General features: G+C 43.2%; 1 protein-coding gene across 4 annotated transcripts in view; it reads left to right on the forward strand.

Moving 5' to 3' along the window:
- RUNX2 (RUNX family transcription factor 2) overlaps positions 1-19,983 on the forward strand; it is a 124,455-nt gene that overhangs the window by 11,152 nt on the left and 93,320 nt on the right. For all 4 annotated transcript variants that reach the window (XM_034991611.1, XM_034991612.1, XM_034991613.1 and 1 more), the window contains exon 3: positions 4,759-4,863. In XM_034991611.1, the coding sequence (XP_034847502.1) occupies positions 4,759-4,863 (105 nt within the window). The remainder of the gene's footprint in view (positions 1-4,758; positions 4,864-19,983) is intronic.

Here is a 19,983-nt window from a genome sequence, read left to right on the forward strand (position 1 = left end):
CATAACTTTTCTCTGATCAATTTGAGTAGAAACTACGGCAAAGTGATAGTGTACTTTGTAAACCCTCAACATATTTATTTAAGAAACTTCAAAGAGAAACAAAGGGTGTGCACTGTTTTACTATATTGGCTTTCTGAGTTTTGGCTGGTTTCCCAAATAGCAATTTTTATATATTTTTTTTAAAAAAAGACAGACTTAACTGCTTGCAGACTTTTCACGCATGGAAGATGAAGAAAGCTTCTTTTGATGAAGTGTAATTATGTCCAAACAGAGCTGACCCCCTCCCCCTATATTTCTTATGATCTTAACTGAAGAAAGTAGGATTTTTCCTTTGAAGCAGCTGGGACTTGGTGGAGGATCTGAAATGCTAGTCGGCTGCCAGAGGCAGGATGGAGAAATTGGTCCAGACTTGTCTTCGAGACTTAGATTGGGGGTGGGGGGAGCGGGTGGAGAGAGAAAGAAAAATTGATTTATCACTAATAATAGATTTTTATATCATGACATTAACGTTATATGAAAGGAAACAGTAATATCAAACCGAAATGAAGAGGACAAAAGGACAGAGAACACTGATAAGAGATACCATTCTTTGGGGGGGAAAAAAAAAAAAAAAGGTCAGTTTTTCAGTGGCAGGAAACCCTTTAACCTGCCTGGGTACCTGACCTGTTTTCTAAAAAAAAACCTCCTTCCAGCTTCCTCTCTGATTTTTACACTTCTACATTTCTCTTATGAAGTCTGGATCATCACGTCGCTACCATAGTATTTTTTTTTCTCCCAGCTATTTACAATTTTCTATTTTGAGAAGCATGAAAAAATAAAGAGTACCAAGTTTCTCAAATGTTAACACTTTTTCTTTTCAGTAGTAGAAAGGTAAATTCTGAGAAATTGAAAAATAGTTTTAGATGTATAAAGGAGTCACTTCACTACTTGGTCATTATGGGTTATCTGATGACTTTTGAAAGTACTTTGAATTAAAAGTAGAGCATCTGTGAAACTTGCATCAAGTTAGGAGTGGCTTATGTTTTTTAGTTTTTTCCTTTTTTCTCCTTTATATTTTAAACAGAAGTATTTGTTTGCTGTTTCAGCAGAAATATTTGGTCCTTAAGTCTTCTTGCTGTGCTTCCTCACTTTTACATCAAACAAGCTGCTTGTGATCTACAAGCAGTTTTAAGCACCTACAGGGTGCAGAGCATGGTACTGTGTCAATCTAAGATACAATCCTTGCTTGCAGTCTTACCCTATCAGACTGTTCCCAATAACCTCTCGAGCTAGGGGAGGATTGTCTTTCAATGACAGTTCCTATATTTATCTCGGAGAATATATGACTTGAGGACATAGGTTGGAACTAGTTCCTAGATGAAGCCAAGGATGGTATAATTAGTCGTCTTTAGTGCTAGCTAGCTCCCTCAGTAGGAGCCAGCATTTTTATCACTTATGAAAAGTAATAAACAATGGATTTAGAAAAAGGTTTTTTTTAGTTTTTTTAAAAAAATTTAAGGGCGCCTGGGTGGCTCAGTCGGTTGGGCGACTGCCTTCGGCTCAGGTCATGATCCTGGAGTCCCGGGATCGAGTCCCGCATCGGGCTCCCTGCTCAGCGGGGAGTCTGCTTCTCCCTCTGACCCTCCTCCCTCTCATGCTCTCTGTCTCTCATTGTCTCTCTCGCAAATAAATAAAATCTTAAAATAAAAAAATTAAAAAAAATTTAAGTAAATCATGAGTACTCACAGAAACATTTGACTTAGGAGATGTATTATTTATTTATTTATTTATTTATTTATTATTTTTTTTAAAGATTTTTTATTTATTTGCAAGAGAGAGAATGAGAGAGAGCATGAGAGGGAGGAGGGTCAGAGGGAGAAGCAGACTCCCTGCTGAGCAGGAAGCCCGATGTGGGACTCGATCCCGGGACTCCAGGATCATGACCTGAGCCGAAGGCAGTCCCTTAACCAACTGAGCCACCCAGGCGCCCAGGAGATGTATTATTATTTATGAGGTGAAAAACCAATTACTTAGTTGGGTAGTAGTTTCTGGAAGTTTCTTGAACATATGTTCATGTTCCTTCTGAAGGGGCAGTAAGAGATAGAGGGAACCTCCTTAATTTTTATTTTAGTTGTCAAAGTACATCTTGATCCTCAGGATTTGATTTTAGAAGATTGTAGTCATGGTTAAGTACTAATTTCCTCTCCCCCAAACCTACCTCTTTTAAAAAGAAATTTTTACCAGTTCTGCTTTGAACATTTAGGTGCTTTATACTTATAGGGTAAATTTTATACTGACTTTTGTTTTTACAAAACAAAATTTGAATTTGGGAGAAGCATCGATGACTTTTAATATCCGAAGGAAGATGTGAAAATCTCAAATAGAAGTATTCTCAGAACTGGTTTAGATAAGTTCATGATTCGAGATAATTTTAGCAGGTTATTTAGACTCATTAGGACAAGTGAGACATACACATCCTTGCTTTATTAAGGTTTGTGCCATGGATGACAGCTGCCTTGCAAGAACCACCCTTGGAGAAACGCAGTCCTGGCTCACAGACCACTGATCTGACCCAGAACGGCATCTTGTATGGTTTAATCTCACTTAACTTTCAATCTCGGGATTCAGCCTATTCACTCCTCCAGATCTCTACATTGTTTTGAGGTCTTGATCTGGATCCGGTGGCTTCCTATGTAGCTTTCTAATCTCCAATTCTGTACACTTGGAGTTTTCTGTAACTCGTTCACACTGTCAGCTGCCTTTTTCTTCCAGTTAGCCCTAATGTTTATAATAAATCCTCTGGTTCCTAACCAGACAATTGTATTTCTTTAAACCCATGTAACATTCAGTCTATAAAGGATGAAATATGATCTATCAGTGACACTTTAAGAATAGATGCTTTCATCATCCTGGCCGAGATACTACATTAGTGGATTTATATTTACTCTTCCTTGGTCTTACAGAGCTGATGGGGACACATGTGGAAATAAATTATCTATTAATTTTTCTAAATGTTCTCTGACAAAGTTTAAAAGAAGAGCGCTCATTTTAAGGCCTGGAAGACCTGGGTTCAGACCCTGATTTTTTCATCTTATTAGTTGTGTGGTTAAATTACTAAGCCTCTCTGGGCTTCGGTTTCCTCATTTGTGAACTGCAGGTGATGAACCTAACTGGAGAGGATTAGATGAGATAATGTGTATGAGGTGGCTGGCAGTTAGTAGTTTTCTAATCAATATTCATCTTTCCCTGTCTGCTCCCCTCCCCCACTTCTGTCTTGTCCCTTTCCTCTCCTCTCCTCTCCTCTCCTCTCCTCTCCTCTCCCCCTCTCCTCCCGTCCCCTCCCCTCCCCTCTCCTCTCCTCTCCTCTCCTCTCCTCTCTTTTCTTTTTTTTTAATATTGGCCATGGAAAAGTATAGCCAAAGAGACTTAAAACTATATATACTGAGTGACAAATGATGTGTGTCTTAAACATATTTTAGGAACTTACATGATCGGGGTTGAAAAGAAAACCCATTCACTAGATTTGACAGCCAAAGACCTGTTCTACATTAAGCCTTGCATAGAACCTGTTCCACATTAAGCTTTGAAAAGATTGCATTAAACTCTGCATTGCTACATATTGTTTAAGATTTGTGTTTTGATTTAATACCCTCAAGCTTTCAGTAAAGGGAAAAAACAGTCTCTGACCAAAAAAACAAAGCAAAACAAAACGAGCTGTTTCAAGGTCTGGTACAGGAGCAGGCCAAGTGCACGCTCTGGCCCGAGATTGCCACGAAGGTTTTATTGAGTCACTGTTTCACGCCCACCTTTTCCTGTCTTGTAACAGTTTGCAGTTTTGACTATCTGACATGACTAACCGTTGCAAATCTAACTGATTACAACTGTCAGTGAGTCTGTGTAACAGACTCTGGGATCTTCTTCCGGAGAAGGCCAACATCCGTGTCTGCTCCCAAACTTCTCCCTGTCTTCTTTCCCCCACCTCTATTCATCACCTTCAGCTCATTAATTTGAAACATCAGATGTCGTATTTCAATGAAGCGCAACCTTGGCTAAAAGCACCGACTCCTATTTATGTTGGGAGACATCATGTACGTTTAGCGAAAAAGAAGTCACTGTCAGGGAGTTGGTTCAGGATTTGACAGCAAGGATGTATGCTAGGGCAGGGGTGGGCAGGGAGGGGAAAAACTTTGTTCCAGCGATGATGAAATCATCATACCTCGGGCACATTAAGGCAGGACGGGAGACACTGGCTCCTGTTAAAATGATTCCCATAAGAACCTTCCTCTTTCATCTTCTTATTGCAGTGCAGTTAAGCAAATGAAATGCTAAAGCCATGTGAAGTAAATAACACAATCAACAGTGATTTACTATTGTTCTCTCATGGGGTCACGACCTAATCCTAAATAAAGACTTCTAAAATTGTCTGTGTTTGGATGTGTTCCTGATGCTGGAGAGAACTGGAAGGCAGAGAATCCTCCTCAAGTGGACCAGCGTTTTTGTTTTCATTAGCACTGTTGCTACCCAGCGGCTTTTTTTTGGGAGTTGGAGCCCTCTTGTATAGCACTGCGGTGAAGATGATCTGTATGCTCAACGAGTTTCATCACTCCGTAAAGTGGCCATCAGAGGCTCTCTTATTGAGAACAAGGAGCCCCATCTCTTGTGTTTGTTTCATTAGCTCCTCAGAGATGCTCAGGAGCCATCTGGACAGCTGTATTGCTCTGTTATCCCCGGGACTGTCTTTTTATATTCACTGAGGATTTTCCCCTTTTACATCTGCAGGCAAGAGTTTCACCTTGACCATAACTGTCTTCACAAATCCTCCCCAAGTAGCCACCTATCACAGAGCTATTAAAGTTACAGTGGATGGACCCCGGGAACCCAGAAGTAAGTACTTGCCTTCCTATTAGAAATGGTAACAGGGGTGTGTGGAGACCCTGTGAGGAAAGGGTCCCAGAGCAGTTAGGGCTAATTTTACGTAAACGGTTTCTTTGCCAGGTTTGCTATCTGCATGTATTTTGATGAGGGACAGTTAGCAGAACTTCACAGTTAGTAGACGATCAAATTACACTTGTAACTTTGCCACAAAATTGCTAAGGCTTACCTAACTTGGGGGACATGAGCGGATAAGTATTCAGTCACTGTAAGTACATGCTAAAGCATTGTGCTCATCCGCGGTACACAATAGACAGGGCCGAACAGACCCATGAGAGCTGAGGAGGAAAACAACAGACTGAAAAATCTTGAGCTTAGTCAAAAAGCATTTGCATGTGTTTCCCATGGTCTAAGAATGTGTTTTAACTTTTTAGCTCGCCCACTCAATTCCCTTTATAAAGAGCACACTGCTTAATTACAAAGAATTTATTTGCAAATGATAACTTGCTTGATTGTTACAACACGGTTGTTTGGTCATGTTCTGGTAATTGTTATAGATAGTTTCTTTTAACAGATAGAGTCAAACCAGCTGTAATCCGCCTTGGTGTGTTTGTCTGTCTGGACATCCAGAAGGTTGATTGGGCATTCGTTTAAGGAAGTCCACATAACCCATTTGGGCCAATATGCATTTTCCTCCTAAATCTAAATTGAGGCAGGTTTTCTCCCCACCCCCCACCTCCAAAACCGATTTGATCAAACTGGGTACAGCAGCATTTAACTGCATTTAGGGATTAAAGATTATTTGATATGTATGACATGAAAACTGACGTGCCAGTGGAAACGTCCTGAACTCTGCCTTTGATGAGTGAATGCGTCGGAGTCCCAGCCGTAGGGTTTAGAGAGTTTAATTTGGTTTGTGGTGGAGGTACAGCGGCTGAAGTATTTGTTACATAATGATACACCTGCCTGGACAGAGAGGGTGACCTGTCTTCCCCTAAAACTAAGAGAAAAGGACTGATCAAGTCTTTGCCTCCCCAAGTAGCATGTCTTTTAGCAGCGGGAACTCCTCTTCCCGCTGTCTCTTTTCACCCAGGCGCACTGCTTGTCTGAACCAGGGAGGTTTCCTGCCTCAAAAGCCAGTCTTTGAAGTTTTTCTTTCCTCCTCCTTGCATGTGTATAGCTTCTTCTAGGTTCACAATGTTGGGTTAGTGCTGGCTCCATTCAGGTTGAGAATGTTCTGTTAGGCGGCCGCCACACGAGAGCCTCCGGTCGCCCCGAATCTCTGGTCATGAGAGCCAGTGGTTCTGCAGTGCAGGTGACTAGAACCGAGCAGGGCTGTCTTGTCTGGTCTGGGGCTTTGGCTGACATTCCTGGACGGCCGTGAATGGGGGAAGATGCCTTGCGATGGAAGCCACTTGTTACCTAATTAGCCCTTGAGTTCCTGAAAAGGCAGGGACATCCATTTCAGTCATGCGTAAAGCAGGACAGTAGTCTTTTAACATTTAGCGCTACTAATACTTATCTCTTTTTTTTTTTAAGATTTTATTTATTCATTTGAGACACAGAGATACAGAGAGAGAGAGAGAGAAAGCATGAGCAGGGAGAGAGGCAGAGAGAGAGGGAGAAGCAGGCTCCTCACTGAGCCAGGAGCCCGATGCGGGGCTCGATCCCAGGACCCTGGGATCATGACCTGAGCCGAAGGCAGATGCTTAACCATCTGAGCCACCCAGGCGCCCCTAATACTTATCTCTTAAAGATGTTTCCTGCTGATCTCAGCAGCTTTTCTCACTTCTTGGAAAAACCATTAGTGTGTGTGTGCGTGTGTGCGTGTGTGCGTGTGTGCGTGCTCCTCTGTTTGTGTGTGTGTTCATACACTCAAGAGTTGATGTTCAAAAGTTGATGGTTGGGAGAGGAAACAGGGAAGGGTGGGTGGGTGCTGCCCGGTTCTGAAAGGGGTGACAGAAGGTGAGGAAACGGGGTAGCTTTGGGAGAGTCGCTTCTCTCTCGGGGGAGGATACCATTACCTCATTCCCAAGAGGTTATTGGCAGAATTAATCAGTGGATAGGCTTGCTGCCCTGTAAAGGCAGAGAGGTGCTCTGAAAGCAAGGAGGGTTCAGGGGAGAGGGGCAGATGGTGTGTATGTGACCTGAGTTCAGGCTCTGGGTGCCGAGTGTGGGAGGGGAGCAGATGCAGACCTTGAGTCGCAGACCACTGAGTAACATTTTTCAAGGACCAGAAATGTGTGTGACAATGTGATGTCATTTCTCTGACATCATGAGGTGGTGTGCCAAACTCAGTGCCTGGATACAGGATGCATAGGTGTCAGTAACATTTTAATCCTATAACGTTGAGTCTCTATACTGGATTATTTCCTTCTGCTCTGCTCTTGGCCATCCTGAGCATGAGTGCACAGCACTCTTCTCAGCATTGTTCTTTAAGTTTTCACATCCCAGTTATGAAAAACACCTGGGATTTTCCATTTTCTTCAACTATAATAGGATTTGGATTGATTGGTGCATATATAATGTTAAATGGAGAATCCTCCAGAATGTGTGTCGGCAAACTTTTTCTATGAAGTGCCAAATAGGAAATAATTTCTGCTTTGTGTGCCGTATCATTCCTGTCACAAGGACTCCACTCTGGCAATGGAGCTCGAAAGCAGCCTCAGCCAATACATAAATGAATGGTTGTGGCTGTGTTTCAATAAATCTTTATTTACAAGAACAGGTGGTGGGTCTGATCTGGCATACAAGTTGCAGTTTGTCAACTCTTGCTCTAGATTTCAAAGTGGCTTATGTTATTAACCCTTGACAGAGTAGGGCTTTAGAAAAAGGCTTTCCTGACGGGAGAGAAAAAGACAATGCAATTGTTTTTAGCCTTCTCTCCAGCGAAATGATGTATTTTCAAATAGTGGTTGTCATAGAAATAGTATCCATCTGTTCATCATTGTAATGGTTTGATGGAGTTGAGGATTTTATACCATTGATTCCCGTTAATGGAATTTCACTCTTTCCTCTGGAGATCAGAATATATATTGAAAAGGCTACTTTTGGGAGATTGGCTATTTGGACAAGGACAAGTTCTGGGTTAACTGGTTGGGTCTTCATTCAGCCTCACATAGTGATTATAAAGGTGTGGGCTTTGGTGTCAGACTGTCTGGATCGAAATCCCAGCTCCCCCACTGACTGGTTCTAGCTGTATGGTAGTAGGCCAGTCACCTGACTTTCCTTTGCCTCAACTTCCTCATCTGTTAGAGTGAGAGTAACAACGGTCTTTTCCTCACCGGTTGCTGCAAAGATGTTAAATGATGTCATGTACATAAACTATGTAACACAACGACTGTCATGTAGTAAGTGCTCATTAAGTGTGAGCTATTACCATATAAATTCCCGTCAGTGTCAGGAGTTTGCTGTAGAGCTCTGCTTATAGTACGCTTCCAGGAAATAGATACTATCTAGACTCTGCTCCCTCGCGTATTGTTATTTTTTTTTCTTGCAGACGGATTTACTAATTTCTGCTCATTAGTAAGTGACACCAGTAAGTGTTATAAACTGTGCCTTGAGCAGGTAGTCATGCTGCCTGGGGACAGCTGTGCAGAGGTGATGATAAACATAATTTGTTTGCAGCGAAGGAGAGTCCAAAAGAGGATGCTATGGCAGTCTGCTGAGGCCCCGCTTATCAGCACATCTGCCAAGACTTGCTTTTCACTCAAAAATCGGAGGGGCTTCATCCTTCTGTGTTCTCTGTCTGGCAGCCGAGGCGGTGCTGTCACAGCACAAACAACTTCTCTCCTTAATATACACATCTGGCGTTGGCAGTTGGACGAACTTCATAAGAGCACATGATCATCACTCATTACAAGATTAAAAAGTACCCCATGGCATCATTGATGTTTTTTCACTTTGATCTTTTGCAGTTGTGATTCATCTCAGTTATAAAACTTCCCTTTAAAGGAACACAGCCGATGACTTATTAGAACCTTCATCTTAAGTAGCGTAAACATGAAAACGGTGCACATCTCTACAGAATGCCATTTGTTTTCTTGGCCAGCTTATCATTTTAAGACATGACATCATACCTCAGATCCCAAATTTGTAAGTCTTGTGTTTAGGCAAGACGTTTTGACCTCCTGTTGGCAAGTGAGCTCGAGCAATTGCCGTGTGCTCTCCAGCGGGAGAAGTCGGTGGGGAGGCAGCAGCGACAGTAATGCATGTGGATGCCCAGCTCTTTCCAACATCAGTTTCTATTAGGATCCTTTGTTCCATGTGTGCCCTCGGTTCCCGCTGCAGTCTGATTTAAAGGATTTCCGCGGGAAGGGGAAAACCTGCTTAGCAATGTCAGAGTCGTGGTTCTGAGTTAGGGAAGAGGGCTGATGGAAAAGGTATTATTGGCTGTGCAGAGGATGGAAAAAATACATCACCTGACACAGTCAGGATCCTTTGAATTCTCTTGCTGTTTTTTTTTCAGTTATCTGTTGCTAAATAACACGCTGTGCCAAAAACATCATGGCTTCAAACAACAACCAGTTTATTATTCCTCAGGATTGGGTGGGCTGCCTGGGGTTCATCTGGATGGGGGTCTTTCGTGTGGCTGCATGGAAGATGGTGGCTGGTGCTGGAACGTCCATGATGGGTGTGTTCTTATGTCTGCTGCCTTGGTGAGATGGCAAGAAGGCTGGGCTTGGCTGGAACGATGGGACAGCCTTTCTCCCTCTCCTTGTGGTCCCAGAACCTTTCCCCCTCCACATGGCCTCTCCACGCAGTCTCCCCAGCACAGTCTGACTTCTTACATGGTACATCAGGGCTCCCAAAGGTGCAAGAGTGGGAGTTCTTAGGCCTTCTTAAGGCTTCTTAAGGGTCAGAACTGCCATGGAGTTACTTCCTCCTTCTACTGCTGGTTAAAGCAAGATACAGTTGCAGCCTAGATCGAAGGGGAAAAAACCCATAAAGACATGAGCGATGGGGACAGTGGTCCATTGACTCACCAATACCATCAACTTCCACAAGTGCTTAGACGGCAAATGTCTACAGGACACAATGATATTTTTGAGGTATCTTCTTCTGAAAGGTCTCCCGACTTTCTAATCTGGAGGACATTTAAAATTCTGCAAGGTTTTCTATCCAAAGTTTATAGGATGTGTGCAACACTCAAAGGGGGAGGACAGACGAGGTTAGGGGTGAGGCTTGGCCGTGGTACTGTGATGCTTTATTATCAAGAGAGGAGGTAGTTCAAGTCCTGTCAGCTTCTTACCAGAGTCTTAAGGAGAGAGCTGAGCCTCCAACCAATGCCCTCTAGTTATATTAAGTCACAGTCACAGAGGCTTCCTTCCCCACTAAGATCCACTCAAGAACCCAACCATCAAAATCACAAAGGCTTCACCCTACTTTCCCACCCAGTTTCTTAAAAAAAAAAAAAAAAATTCTGCAAGGTGACTCCAAGTTTTAATTATAGTAGCTTCCTTCTGAATTGAAGATATTTGGTAATTATCAGATGAATTAAGGGTGAGTGTTACCTTGGGGTGCTTGGTATTAGCAGGCCAAATCAAGGTGCACCGGATCAATACTTGTAGGAAAGAAGAACATTTGCTGTTTGAACAAAAAGAGGTTATTAGCTTTGCCTGGCAACATGGCAAGTCTGTAGCAGAAGTATTTTATGAGCCCTCAAATGGACGAGCCTGGAGGTTTTATAGTTTCTATCACCCAGCTTTGGAAGTTCTCACTTGCCAGCACATCTGTGAACCTGATAACCTAACACACATGAGTGGGTGTCTAAGAATTTTTGCGTGCTGTGCCCTAGGGAAGTAAATCATAGCTACTCTTTAAGGAGAGGCCAAAACTGCCGTCTGTGAACTTACTGCTGGGACACTGCTGTTCACTGTCGACCAGCTAGCTACCTGTCCTGACCTGGTGGGAGAAGGAAGAAGCATGGCCTCTTCTTTCCTATTGACCAAACTCCTTTCCTACAACTCTGCCCTGCTTGGCTGCATTTTTTTAAAAAGATGTTATTTATTTATTTATTTATTTATTTGAGAGATTGAGAGAGAGAGAGAGAGAGAGCACACTCTCGTGCAGGAGTACATGCATCAGCGCGGGGGAGGGGCAGAGGGAAAGGGAGAGAATCCCAAGCAGACTCTGCACTGAGCGTGGAGCCTGACTCGGGGCTCGATTGCACGACCCTGAGATCATGACCTGAGATCATGACTTGAGCCAAAATCAAGAGTCAGATGCTTAACTGATTGAGCCACCCAGGTGCACCCCTGCTTGGCTATGTTTTGACTTGAGTAGGGGCTGGCACTTAGGTGAGGAAGATCTATCTGGAAGTGCAAGGTAATGTTTGTATTCCTAGGACTGCCTCAGCACCCTGGCTCACTCAGCTTGTCGGGCTGAGGTCCTCAGCCAAACTGGTTTCTTTTCCTGCTTGTGCGTTCTCACCTGGGCAGCACAAATTTACAATTCTTCAGAGATCGTTTTATTATTCCATGTTCTTAAGTCACTTCTGGCTGCAGACATTTTACCTTATGAACTTAAGGTAACAGACTTAAACAGAACAGGGTGGTCTGGGCACAGCATCATTTAATTTTTCTCGAATTCTGTTCTACCTAGGCCTGTTTGCCAGCCCTGTGGAGGGTAGAGAGAATGGAGGGTTTGGCCTTTTCTCTTCCTCATTCCCATTGGTATCAGTGGCAGCTTGCCTTTCTCCTCTGCTACTCTTCATCCCAATTGGGTGAAAGAATAGGCTTTTTTTTTTTTTTTTTTTTTTTATGGTGGTTGGCCCATGCCCTCTGCTCATTTATAGATGGTGGATGCTTGTGTAGAGCTTGGCCACATGTGAAAGGTGGGGAAAATGTAAAATGTGTTGGATGGAGGGCTAGCAGAAGAATTTTTTTAAGGCCCTCCGACATCTCTGGATGCATTTCTTGCATCAATCATCTTTCTGTCTGTGCAGATAATTTGAGAAAATCTTGATAGGTCTTGTACCATACTCCTGATGCCACAGGCCTGAATTTTAGTCCTTAGTGCAAAGCATTAGTAGAAAAGCCGGTTACTTCTTGCCTTGCAGACTTTCCCTGGTTCTTCATTGTCTCTGAGTGCCCAAGGAATGGAAATTATGGGCAAATGCTGTGTTTTGATATTTACAAGTCAGCAAATATAAGCCGTGGTTCGATTGTCATTAATATTAATCATTCAGTCACTAGTATATAAAGCATTGTTGAAAATCTTTGACTGAAGGGAATAATAACAGGTAAAAAAAAAAAAGCTGTTCCCTTTTTCCCTTTCATGAAGAAGGATGGAGCAGGGGGGCGGTCAGAAGCACTGGTAGAGGTCATGTCTGGTGGTTGGTGGAATGTGCTCTTGAGAAGAGCAGTTTTAAATCTCTTTCAGTACTTTTTTTTGTTGACTGACTGTCAGGAGCTGGGAAGATGGCCAAGAAGGAAATGACACATCGAGAGGCATTTTGTGTTATGCAACATTCTGTGAAACTGATGCAAGGATATATGGCCTGTTTACACATTCCTTCACTAGGAATTGACTTCAGCGGTACATGGCATGCTGGAGCAAGGGGCTATGGCTTTCACATCCTTCATGGCAAATTATCACAGCCGTTAAAACATGCTCGTGTCCCTGTTCTGCACTTTTCCCTAGCTGCCCAGCTCTGACCGTGCTTTCTCATCGTCTTGGACTTGGGCTAACAAGGAGCTGTGGCTCTCACAACAAGAGCATGTTTTCCGCATGCATATGTTCCAGTTGATACATTTACTGCTCACTAAATATAGCCTGGCAGGTTTCCAAGGGATGTGTGTCCTAAAAACACACCTGTACTCGATCCCATGCATCCATAGTTTGTGTTTTGATGCAAGTCAGAAATCATTCATTCTTAAAAGATGTTAAGGGCGTGAGAGAGAAAGAGAAAAAAAATTTTTTTTGTTATATTGAATAATTTATTATTAATTTATAAATTTTTTTTTTCCTTCCCAAGGAAGAAAATTTCTGATAGATCACTGAACTACCTTACTTCTATTTTGTTTGTGCTATAACATTTTCTTCAAGGGGGACTGGACCAGAGGACAATAGTATACTTAAAGATAACAGAGGAAAAAGATTGTGTTGCTGCTCTTTAGATTCATACTCATCCCTACGTAGCGTATTTGTAGGATGCATGGATGATGTCCATGAAAGCACATCTGTAGTCCAAAGGTAAAATCTCAAAAGTTTTAATCTAGGCAGGTTTGGAAAATAATTGCTCATGTTTTTCAAGTAACTTTGGGAAATTGAGAGGGCATAAAAGCCATTTAGGTGTAAATTAATTCAAGGTCCTATGCAACAGTTCAAGTAGGAGACTGTATTTGGGGTGTGGTACTTTAGTAGCAAAGGAAGGACTCCACTCCCTGTTCCTCTCCGAGTGTCTCTGCTGCAGTGCCCTGGTGGCTAAATCTATCTGCTAATAGACAAGAGCACTTATTCAAATTCAGGACTAAGGCTTACATCCAAATACGTCCAGAAACGGTAACTTTGACTTAAATTCATATTAAGTCAGCAGAAGTGATCTGGAATCCTGTTTTGGGAGCAGGTTTTGGGAGATAAAGGGAGAGTGGGTTAATGAAGTCCTGGGCACCAGAAAGTAAACAGTGACTCAAGGGTGCAGGCAGGGTCTCTGCCAGGCTCAGAGGTGGTGACTGCCAACTTGAACCCTTGCAAACTTGCTGCTGGTCAGCGCTCGCTGTGTGGGTTTCCGATGCTTTTCAGGTCTGACCTACTCTTAACAAGTGCAGGATTCTATAATTTTAAGGTGTGCAGTTTTGGTTTTTATATTTCTGTATTTCCTCCTTTTGCAAGTATTTCCCTTTTACAGAATATTTCTTATTCAGTTTTGTTCTAGATATGTGCTGGCTTTCTTCCTCTACTGGTTTGAAATTTACCATTTAATTTCTTTCTTTCTTTTAGTAGTTATCCTCACCGTTTTAACCCATATATTTGTCTTAATAAAATTAATCATGACCTCTGTCTGCCTCTTGGATAATATAAGAACTTTAGCATACTTTAAACTGCTGTCACTTCCTCTCTTCTCATCGGTTGTCTGATATTTTTTATCCTCCCCAGAGGAGTCATTATCAGTGTTTAAACTATACGTTTTATCAGTTTATTTGCTCACCATTCCTTCTTGCACCTCAGTTCTTCCTTCTGGATTCAGTTTCCTTTTTCATGATACAGACCCCTTCGTAGTTCCTTGAGAGAACCTGTCAGTGGTAAACTCTCAGTTTTTGTCCCTGAAAATGGCCGTGCTTGCATACGCTGGCTGTTGTGATATGCAGGGCACCCACTGAAAGTCTGTCTGCTCTTAGTGCCCTCCCTTATCCATGGCGGATTCGTGGATATGTATCCATATATCCATGCCCGAAACCACGGAGAGTACTGAACCCTACAGATACTGTTTTTTTTTTTAATGTTTTTTCCTATACATGTATACCTAGGATAAAGTTTGATTTATAAATTGGGTACAGTAAGAGACTAACAACAATTAATAATAAATAAAACAATTATAACAGTATGCCCTAATAAAAGTTACGTGACTGTGGTCCCATCCTCTCTCTTTCTCAAACTGTCTTACTCTTCTGTACTCACCTGTCTTCTCCTCGTGGTGATGTGAGTGGATCACAGGCCCACGTGGTGAGGTAAAGTGAGGGGAATGATGTAGGCATGGTGATGTAGCATTCGGCTGCTGTCTTGACCTTCTGAGGATCATTAGCTTCTGGACCATGGTTGACTCCTGGTGACTGAAACTGCACAAAGTGAAACTGTGGATAAGGGGAGGCTGCTCTACTAATCTTGCTTTGTGCTAAGTAAGACTTCCAGGCCATTATTACTAGGCTTGTTACAATAGGATTTCAGGGACTAGAATACAGTACAGCTAGATTTTCATGGAAGATGGATGAAGGGAAATGGACCTAAGTGTCTTTCACCATGGGGAGCTCTGAAGAGTCCCGGCCAATGGTGGGGAGGAGGTGGGAGGGAATGTTCCAGCAGAGGAGGAGAAGTTGAAGAAAGAGGCATATAGGGAGAGGAAATTAAATCCCTTACTTCACCGTTTTGGCTTGGGCAGGGCCTAAGTTGCTTTGGAACTCTCCACCCAAATTTATGTTAAAGAACTCTGCCGTTCTATATGATTCTCAGAGGCCATTTGGCTGTTGCTCATTGCAAAACCAGAGCAGCATTTTTTAGATGTTGTTGTCCACGCATTTCCTGTCCTTTTATGAGAGTACAGGTCTCCAAACCAAAAGAGGCTCCTTTTATACGGTAAGTGAATTGCTGAATGAAGCAGAGGGAAGAAAGTAGGCGTGTGGATGGAGGCGCATCGTTTAAGAGAACCAGGAGACCATAACCTGGGGTGGAACTCTCTGGGCACAGTGGGCAGGGTGACTCCAGGGTTTGCTCTATGCACCTCTCACTGGCGTTCTGCAGGAAGGGGCTGCTGGGGAAGAGGTCAGCTCACACCAAAGCAAGCTCGTACCTTCTGCCTTTCCGTTAGCCCTCAGACTACATATGCACACTTTATGACATGCATCTTCTTCCTCTTCACCTTCTTGACACTGATTTTCATGAGCTACAACTTAGGTAAAAAATGCTAGCGTGCGTTTTGGCTGGGCAGTACTCAGGAAGATTTAACCGGGGCTCTGTGCCCCTTTAGGTTGGGACCTGGAAATTATTGGTAGAAAAATACAGGCCCTTCAAGGAGATGAGGAAGGTACCCAAACATAGGCTGTTGTACTTACCGGAAGTGAGGAGAAACATGGATGTGTAAGAAGGGGGGGTGACTGTGAAGTCAAGGTTACTAATTCTAGAACTTTGGTTTCTGTTTCACCCTCTCACCATTCACACAACCCTGCAAAAACAAGTCACAACGTTTTCCATACTGTGAGGGCTATTGCAGAGTAGCTTACTGGGGAGTTGGTCCATACAGGCAGTTTGTATTTAAGATGTGGCTTCAGTTATGGTTGAAAGAAGCAGAGGACCTGGAAATTCCTCTGGTGAGGCCTCAGTGGCACGTTCGTGACCCTCGGCAGATCACTCACCTTCTGTCCAGTTCAGTTTCTTCATCCTGCAAGCAGAACTAGGCGTGAAGACAACTTCAGAGTAGTTGGGAGTAACTCCTAAGGAATGATCATAAAGTACTTGGCACACATGAAGGGCAACTTAAATACCAAATAGTAATTATGTAGCGCCTTTCTGCCAAGGAGTTCCAAACACTTAGACATTACCTCACTTGATTCTCTTTACACCCCTTTGAGGGATGTATTGTACCTTTTATTGGTGGGTAAACTGAGGCATGGCCATTTGAAAACTCATTTGCTCTATGTCACTCTGCAAGTCAGCAGATGATTATGGAGGTGGGCGTGGAGCCCCGGTCCCGTCCTGCTCAGTTATTCACGACTAAGCCTCCCCGATGCTTTGTCATTGAAGTTGTGGAAGCTCCTGGTGTCGGGCCCAGGGTTGATGTTATGAAGTAGCGTTACTTAAAAAGAAGAACGCCTGACGATGTAGTTGCACTGCTTTATAGTAAATAAGCCTCAAGGTGTAAGGCCTCACACACAGAAGGCATATATGTATGTGTGTGTGTTGAATGAATCGAATTCACTCAGATGAAAGTTTAGTTGAGCTGGAAACACTGAATTTTGTGAGTTGAAAATAAGGTGTGTGAGTTAACCGTCCATAGAATCTCACTTCAAATATCAGTGAAATAGAGTTAGCACTTGAACAAAAAGTTAACTTTAAGATTTTATTTATTTAATTACTAATTTTTTTTTAATTTTTAAATTTTTTTTAGAGAGAGAGAAGGGAGGGGAGGAACAGGGGGAGAGGGAGAAGCACACTCCACGCTGAGTGAGGAGCCCCATGCGGGGCTCAATCCCATGACTCCAAAAAGTTAACTTTAAAAAAGTTGTATGAGGGGCGCCTGGGTGGCTCAGTCGGTTAGGCAGGGGACTCTTGGTTTCAGCTCAGGTCATGCTCTCATGGGTCGTGGGCTTGAGCCCTGCGTGGGGCTCGGTGCTCAGCAGGGAGTCGGCCTGAGGAGTCTCTCCCTCTGCCCCTCCCTCGACGCGTGCCCGCACGTGCGCGTGCCTTTTCTCTCAAATAAATGAGTAAACCTTTAAAAAAGTAGCATGAGAAGAAAATGGAGGCAAATACATGGTAGAGAGAGTAGAAAGTAAAAATTAGTGAAAAGAAGAGAATAAAATGTGTCCGTAATCACGTCTCCAAAGATTGCTGCTGCTAGTGTCCTGATAGTAATCGCCTGCATGTTCTTCTGTGGTAATGCTGGTCCTTTCGTGGAGGTGACGGCTGCGGGGAAATAGCATCAGGACAATGATGGAATGCTGTTAAGTGGCATGCCTTTGTCGAAGCTGAACAGAGAGAGAATAACTGGAAAAGAGATCCGTTGCTTGAAGGAGCAGGAGCGAGACAATGGGACGGACAGAAGTTTCTAGTTAAGGTCTTGGACGAGGCAACAGCTGTCTCTATGATGGGGTGAGCTGTCCTCGCCCGACTGAGTAAGACTGGATGGGTCTGAGGAGGAGGACCCCTATCCCTTCCTCCCACTACCCATCCTGCCACTGAAAGCACCTGCTCCCTGTATAATAGCTAACAGAGCCCTTTTTCAATGATAATTAGAGATATGCATTAAAATGTAAATATCTCTGGCCACGGGGGCATGCATTCATTCAAAAATCATTTTTGAGTGTGTACTGTTAGCCAGGTGCCAGGCTCACGAAGCAAAGAAGACACGATCCCCACCTTTGAGGAGCCTGCATTCTGAGGGGAAGATGGACGAGAAACGAATAAACAAACATATATGTATAACCGCATCTAATTGTAAATGGTGCTAAGTGCTGTAAAGGGAACTGATGTAGCAATAAAGAGTAATGGGGCATCAGGGGATGGATAGGAACCTATTCTAGAGTGTGCAGGGAAGGCCTCTTTGAGGAGATAACATTAGATCCGAGACCTGAGGGTGGGAATGAACCAGCTCTGGGAGGGGCGGGGAAGAGGCTTCACGGTAAAGGGCACATCAAGCCTCGGACATGATCAGTGTCAGAAATCTACTGGCTAATTTTGATAGAAGAGAGAGCACTAGGAGAATGGCTGTGTAGTTGGGGAAAGGTTTGCAAAAAGAGGTGCTCAGCATCAACACACCTCAGAGCTGCTTGTTTTATGAGTCTACCCATGGCCTCTGTAGCATAATCTGAGGAGTGCAGAAGGATTCTCTGTGTCCTCCCCCCACAGGCCCTGAACCTCTCTCATGGGATTCTTGCCCAGGTGTCTGAGATTCTTCTTTGAGTTAAGGCTTTGAGGACAGGACCTTCAGAGATGTTATCTGCAATGGAGAACACATTTGAAGGCATTTTGGGTTAATAACTTGGTTTACATAAGTGGATCAGATCAGATTAGCTAGATACTCATTTTATAATAGGACCATTTAGGGAGAGTAAGTTGAGAAAGACCTGGAAGAGTTCTGTCTGGTGAGGGAGACTGAGTGGGAGTCAGTGGAGGGGAACGGCTCCTCTGTGGCCGGCACACAGTAAGAACAACGGGTCCCGAAGAACATGTTTTTCTGCTAGAAGGAGCCCTAGGAAGCAGGTTTGTACCCAAAATAACCCAAACCAAGCAGCAGGTTACCCATTCAAGTAGAGTCTTTGGGCTTTTATGGACAGCGAGAAGCAATTCCAAAGGTGAGCTGGGTTTCAAAACATAAGAGCAACATGGAGAACTTCAGAATGTTTAGCACAGAGCACTGATGATGATTAAAGGATTGTAAAATTGAACCTATAAGGATAAGTTGAAAGACATGGGATTATTTAGCTTCAAGAAGAGGAGACTGAAAAATGACTTAATAACAGACTTCAAAATTATGAGGAGTTATTAAGCTGTGTATGGTGACCAGCTGTTTTGTTTCTGGCTTGGTCAGAGAAAGAACAAGTTTTAACTGAAGCAGGCTAGATTTAGGTTAGATTTAAAGAAGAACTTCTGGCCTATAAGAATTGTGACAGAGGACAGGTTACCAAAGGCTGAGGGTTGGACCAGATGGCTTTTCATTTGAATCCCTTCCATGTTATCGATTTTCTGTGTATTTATGAAGTGCAACAAAGCGACACCTTTCTGATTTTAAAGTCAAAGGCATGATTTCTGTTTCCCATTATAATTCTGAAGCTCAAGAGGTGCAGAGGTTTGTAGACACAAATGATGAGGGTAATTTGTCTTGCTTCAATGGCCATTAGAATCTTTAATTGAGAAAAAAACATGACCAAAAGGAGGAACAGATCTGCCACGTGATAAAAAATTGTTATTGATAATTAGAACAGAAGCATTATCAAGAATGTGGGGACTGAGTGAGGTTTTATTTTCAGAAAAACTCAAGTGTATTTGGCTTGAATATGCCAGATACAGAAGGTGGGGTTTTATGAAGTTGGCTCCTTTTGTTTTCCCTCTGGTCCCTTCCTCCTGGGAGAAATTAAAAGCACTTCCAGGTGACAGCAAGGTTCATGTGACCTGGAGCCTGAGAGATGCGATCCGCAGGTCACCCTCAAGGAATGTATCCGCACATAAGAGGAAGGAGAGAGGAAATAGGCAGGATTTATTTTGGAAAACAGAAACCTTCATGCATTTAAGAGCTGGCAGAGCAGTGGCAAAGCCGAGCAGAACGAACCGGAGAAAGACTGAACGCGCCGTCCCTCATCCACTTCGCAGCTGGAGCGCAGGGAAGCCAAGAGCCTTGTTTCCTGGGTTCGCCTTGCTCAGTGGAGCCGAGCGTCTGTTTTTATTTTTAGATTTATTCTTGAGTCCACTCTTGCTTCTTAAATACCTGTCTGAGCAACTTGTGTAATAACAAATTAGCATGCCTGCAGATGGTTTGCTCGGAGCACCCAAAAGAGCTCTCTGATGAGACTATGAAAGTCGAAGTACACATATGTAGCATTCTCAGATGAGTTTTTGTTTTGAGCTAAGTGGGTATAATTTTCCCTAAGGGAAAAAAAATAATCAAAGCGACTAAAGAAGCAGACTTTGAAAACAGGTGACCCAACTGGGAAGAAGGCTCAGCGGGTGTGGTGCTAAGCGAGGGGAAAGGAAAAATACTAAGAA

This window comes from Mirounga leonina, unplaced genomic scaffold, assembly GCF_011800145.1.
Source record: "Mirounga leonina isolate KUSES-001 unplaced genomic scaffold, KU_Mleo_1.0 Mir_53, whole genome shotgun sequence".
NCBI lineage: Eukaryota > Metazoa > Chordata > Mammalia > Carnivora > Phocidae > Mirounga > Mirounga leonina.